The sequence below is a fragment of the Bubalus bubalis genome, chromosome 1 (genome assembly GCF_019923935.1).
Source record: "Bubalus bubalis isolate 160015118507 breed Murrah chromosome 1, NDDB_SH_1, whole genome shotgun sequence".
Taxonomy (NCBI): domain Eukaryota; kingdom Metazoa; phylum Chordata; class Mammalia; order Artiodactyla; family Bovidae; genus Bubalus; species Bubalus bubalis.
Genome location: NC_059157.1, coordinates 105766128 through 105772127, shown reverse-complemented (window position 1 = coordinate 105772127; position 6000 = coordinate 105766128). Strand labels below are relative to the sequence as shown.

The window sequence follows — 6000 nt, the reverse complement described above, 5'->3', positions numbered from 1 at the left end:
GTGGTACTTTGTTACAGCAGTCCTACAAAAATAATACGGCACCCAACAGGCCCATTAAGGACCTACACCATTTGTTCTGACTGAAGCCTTATGGCTTCATCCATCTTTTCTTTGTCAGGGTTGTTGGTATCAGACTGGGAGGTCAGAAAAAAAAGATAAAATGTAAGAACCTCAGTGTGTCAACCCAACCCAGAAGAAGGCAGTACAGAAACACAGAGCCATTGGAGTTTGATTACTCTCATGGTTTATTAATATTCAGATTGAAAAAGGAGCCGTAGAGCCGCAAGTTACGCTAATTGGCACATTTGCTTTATTTATTTATTTTCAAAACAAACTGGGTTTTTTGAATTTTTTTTTTTTCCTTTTTGTTCATTCCATCACATTGAAAAGGAGGAAAAGAAAAATGGTTTTGAATTCACTCGATATTTTGGACTCCTCAGATGAACGGAACATTGCACACACACTTGGAACAGAGAGAAATAGAGAGGAAAGTGGACTCCCACAGGGCCACACGCACCAGATCAAAAAACTTGGATACAGTGCAAGAATTTCCCAAATGATTGGATCATCATTACCAAAAACTTGCCATAACAACACCAAGAAACAAAAATGTTTAAGCCACACTGTTTGACTTGGGATCGTTCCTGCTTTTTTTTTTTTTTTTTTAAATGTTTGCCACACAGAGAGAAAGAGGGCCAGTGGGTGGGAGAGGACAGACTCACGGACGTGAGCAGGACAGGAAGGGAAACTTCAGAGTGGAGTTAAGAAGAGGGTGAGGAGAGACAGGGTTCAGGAGAGGGGAGAGTGGGGACGTGGAAAGCCATTTCTTAAAGTTCAGGCATGTTCTTGGTCCGCCTCACGTTCTTCTCCTTTACCCTCATCCTGCCGGGCACTTTCCTTAGGTTTGGTTTCATCTACAGCTTCTGAGGAAGAAAACGGAGGGGTGGAGGGAGAGAGAAGGAAGGTTAGTATTTTGTCTCATATGCTCAGATGACAGTGCGATGGATTTCTTCTTTCCATACTGCTTCATAAAAGATTTCAGACATAAAGAGACTATTGCTATCTCAGTAATGTAATTTCCAGGTTCAGAAGAGGTTACCCCCAAGAAGTTGCTCAGTGATGTATAGGAAAGAGCGCAGGAATCAAACCATGATATCATGGGCAAGGAGTCCACTAAACAGAAATTACCATGGTCTGTAATCTCTCAGCTGTACAAACAAGGTGTCCACACATAGAGGGTCCACAACGATCTCGTATTTCTCTTTTTCTTTTTGCCGCATGGCATGTGGGATCTTAGTTCCCCAGTCAGGGATCGAACCTGTGCTCCCTGCATTGAAAGCATGGAGTTTCAACCACTGGACTACCAGAGAAGTCCTTGATCTTGTATTTCTTTTGCATCAATGTCAGACTTATCAGATACTATTTGGATCATTCAACATCCATTTCAAATTTCTCACTCCTTATTTCTAATATTATAAAGGTTGGAAAGTACAATACTTGTCTTTGTACAATCCCCTTGGAGGTAGGGATGTTCATGTCACACAGTGATGGTCACTTAGAGACAGGTTTCCCCGGGAGGACTCTAGAAGAGGTGTTTGCCCTTTGTTTTCTCCTATTCCTGATGACCGTGACATCAAACAATACCTGGTAGTGTAGCAGCCAGCCTGCGACCATGAAGACAAAACTACACACTAAGGATATGTGTGCTGAGTCGTGTCTGACTCTTTGGGACCCCGTGGACTCTAGCCTGCCAGACTCCTCTGCCCATGGGGTTTTCTGGGCAAGAACACTGCAGTGGGTTTCCACTTCCTTCTCCTGGGGATCTTCCTGACTCAGGGATCGAGCCCATGGATCCTGAATCAGTAGGGATTCTTTACCACTGCACCACCTGGGAAACACTAGCACATGATGATGATGAAGCAGAAAAGCAGGAAAAACCTACTTGGGATCGACCACAGTACTTCTGGGACACTTTTCCTTAGACTTTTTCTTATTAATGTGAGACAAGTAACTAATCTCTTTAAGCCACTGTAGTAGTTTTTAGTTTTTTGCAATCAAAAACATTCCAGATGACTATACTTATCCATAAGGCACGTGTGTTTTGCTAAATAAGAAATACTTTGTGCTTTTATAAAGGATCATTTTTTTCCTTAAGGAATAGTTGATTTTCTAATAACTTGCTGCGTGGTTTTCTGACAGAACTCACAGATTTCGTATTATAGACAGCTTACTAATATGCCACCTAATGGAAAGAGAATCCATTCACCCTGATGTCACATCTGTTATTAAACTAAACTCCATGTGTTGGGATCCCCACGACTCCCCTCAGGTTCAGAGATTTGCTAAAGGACTCACCAGATTCAGCATATAGTTTTACTCATGGCTACTGTTTACTAAATGAAAGAATATGAAGAGGAAAAAAAGCAGCACATGTACCCCAATATTCATTGCAGCACTATTAACAATAGCCAGGTAGTGGAAACAACCTAAATATCCTCTGGCAAATGAATAGATAAAGATGTGGTACATATAAACAATGGGATATTACTCAGCCATAAAAAGGAAAAAAATTGGCTTAATTGTAGAGATGCAGATAGACCTAGAATCTGTCTGTCATACAGTAAGTCAGAAAGAGAAAAACAAATATCACATACTAATGCATAAATCTGGAATCCAGAAAAATGGTACAGATGAGCCTATTTGCAGGGCAAGAGTAGATACTCAGACATAGAAAATGGACATGTGGACATGGCAAGGTGGGTTAAGGAGGTGAGATGAATTGGGAGATTGTATTGACATATATACATTACCATGTGTAAAATAAATAGCTAGGGGGAACCTGTTGTATACCACAGAGAGCTCAGCTCGGTGTTTTGTGGTGACCTAGATGGTAGGGGGAGATTCAAGAGACAGGGAATATATGTATACATATAGCTGATTCACTTTGTTATGAAGCATAAACTAAAACATTGTAAAGCAACTATATCCCAATAATTTTTTTTTAAAAAGCAAAGGGAAAAGTTGTATGGGGCAAAGTTTGGAGGAACCCAGGCACAAGCTTCCATGAGCCCTCTCCCCATGGAGTCACGCAATATGTGCTTAATTCCTCATCAGCAATGAATTATGGCACGTGTGCAAATGTCATAGCCTAGGGAAGCTCTCTTAAGTGTACAAGTCCATGGTTTTTATTGAAGGCTAGTCATGTAGGCACCCTCTACCTAGCATATACCAAATCCAGACTCCTAGAGGAAAACAGAGGTCCAGCATAAACCATATTGTTGGCACAAAGAGTTTAGGCATGGTGAACACTCTTAGTTAGGAAGTGATGAGAACCCTCTCAAAATTCAAGTTCCCAGATACCAGCCAAGGAGTCGATTTTTCAAAAAATATTTCTAAGAATTAAGAGATGCTGAGACCAGAGAAATGGAAAACTTTTAGGAGACTATTAGAAGAGCTCATAAAATGTTTCTTTGAAATCAGTCAGCTACATATTTATATTCTAATAAAGCCGAACATTTATATCCAAACAAGACCATTGCTGCTAAATATAGCTTTTGGAATTTCTTCTTTAGAATATCTATCTAATAATATTCTTTTAAATCTCTTCAGTAGGAGAAAATGCTTATCTTTTTGAAAATAAATGTGTGTGTGTGTTTGTCTGTGTGTGTGTTTTAAGAATAAATAAATTCCAGGTCTGGTAAACAGCAACTATGATAGGTCATTTTATCTTATGACTTGTTTTTGATCAAAGTTTTAAAGTCTGATCTATTTTGTGGGGTTTGCAACTGACTGGAAGTTAAAATGTAGTTATGCTAGTAAGACTATCTGCAACTATTCATAGAGATTTTTTAAGGCTATTCCCTCCAAGGTGACTTTTGAAGAACCAGCACACTGATCACTTTTTCCAACCAAAAGTTTTGGGTGAAAACTAACTCAATTCTGATCTTCATAATACTCTATGTACCAGCAGTGTGCCTCGTGGATCACAGAATTCAATGCTTTAATGGACCACTTAATTTTCTACCAGAAGAAAGCTTCCAGATTCATTTGTTAGATCTTTTTATAGCAATTTGGAATTCTTTCAGATAATTTATTTAGTTCCCTAGTCCTGCCCAAACCTTTGGAGACTAAAGATATGCCTACAGTGCTTTACTGTCCTTACCAGTTCCAAGAAACAACATATTTAATGCCGTCTCCAAACTGCAAAGAAAGAGAATATTGATTTGAACTGTCTAGAAGAACATAAAAGATTGACTGCAGGAGCAAGAGAAGACTTCAAACCTCTCTTACTCAAAAACTTGGGAGCTATTATATATGATTTGAAGGAGGTTAAGAAACCCAAAAGATCAGAAAGTAAGCAGGATAGGTGAGAAGAGAGGTATATTTGTGGAAGAACACAATTCAAAAGGGGAAATCAAAGGAACAAAGATCCAGATAATTCTGAGAAGCAGCCAAACTTTTGATCCACTTTTGGAGGTAGAATCAGGTTAAATCTTTCCAAATTCCCTCACTTTCTCTTGTTATCCTTTGCTTGGGTCCAGGAGAAAAGGTTAAGCTGGACATGCATCTGTTCGTTGTGACAGGAAGTCACTGCTGTCTGTTCCCTATTAAAAGAGCCTCAATATCTACATATCATTTTCTCTTAAATGCTTCAAAGTATTTGAAATATAATTATTCATTTGGTTGTTCAATAAACTGGTTTTGAATACTTGCAGTGTGCCAGACATTCCTCCAAGTATTGAGAAGAAAAGTGAGAAAACCAGAAAATATCCTTGTTCTTGTTTAAGACTTTAGTATTAATACCATTAATAGGTAATGAAATTCATAATTATAGGATGTTGGCAGTGAGAGGGACCTTTAAAATCTTCAAGGGTAATGACAGTATCTTCTGGTCAACTTTGAATGTCCCATGTCCAGCACTGAACCTCTCAGAAATCACCATGTTCACTAGCAATCTCATGAATTTTGTGATTTCTGTGTTACCTTAAAAAGAAAAAGTTAACATTATAGACAGTAAAGCCATGTATTCTTCATATTCTAGAGTTGAAAGTTACTTCAAAAGGGAAGAAAGAAATGTGTTCATTCATTCATTGATTTATTCAGTAAAAGGTCCTGGACCTTTATTACACACCACATACTGTGCCATGCATTTCAAATGCAATGCATTGCAATGGCGATACAGCAACTAAAATACCAAGCAAAAATCTGCCTTCTTGGAATTCATATGCTAGTAATTATTTTCATGTGCTTTGTTTGTGGGAGAAGGGCTGGTAAAGGAAAAAGTAATATCTAGACAAGACAAGAGCAGCCTAAAAAGACATATTTTCTCCTGGGCCACTTCTCCTGGACTTGCAAAGTTGAATAAACTCTAGTAGTTTTCATATTCTTGACCCACAACTACCAGTCCTAAGAAAGATCAAGACCTCATTAAGACAGTCATAAAAATCAAAGTCATTTCTACATCCATCTGGAACTGGGTGGTGGTTGCCTTAAATGAGTAAGGAGACCCACGTGGATGTTTTCACAGTGGTCCTTGAAATAGGTATGTCTAACCGGCTCTCTGATTCTTGCTGAAAATAGTTTCCGGAAGCAGCTCTTGCCTTTGTGCATTCCATTCATTTCCTGGAAAGGGTGAGAACAGCACGCCTGCAAGTTCTGTTGGTGAGCAAATACTGGGAGCATATGCAGCAGCGGCTGCTTGTGTGCTCAGCCAGGCGCCGGCTGCAGGGCTGAGGAGGGATGGCGGCGCTCCCAGCTGCCAGTGCCTACACTGCACTCTAATGGCCCTGTTTACTGGCACTGGTCCAGGCCCCTCCACAGCCCTACATTACTGAAATTAGGTTGAGTGGATTTCCCAGTAAAACATTATCTCTTGGGACCTGCCCAGCTCTCCCCAGCCTTGTCAACATTTATTAAATAGAAGCTGCTATCATCCTGGGGCCATGCCCACAATTACTCTACCAACCACGACTGGGCTGGGGCGTGTGCTTCCTTTCCTTC

General features: G+C 39.9%; 1 protein-coding gene across 1 annotated transcript in view; it reads right to left on the bottom strand.

The window, feature by feature from the left end:
• Window positions 1-227: 227 nt before the first annotated feature.
• The window catches only part of GAP43 (growth associated protein 43), a 99478-nt gene continuing 93705 nt past the window's right edge, over window positions 228-6000 (bottom strand). The window contains exon 3 of the mRNA XM_025284355.2: window positions 228-923. Coding sequence (XP_025140140.1) covers window positions 835-923 — 89 coding nt within the window. The 3' untranslated portion in view covers window positions 228-834. The remainder of the gene's footprint in view (window positions 924-6000) is intronic.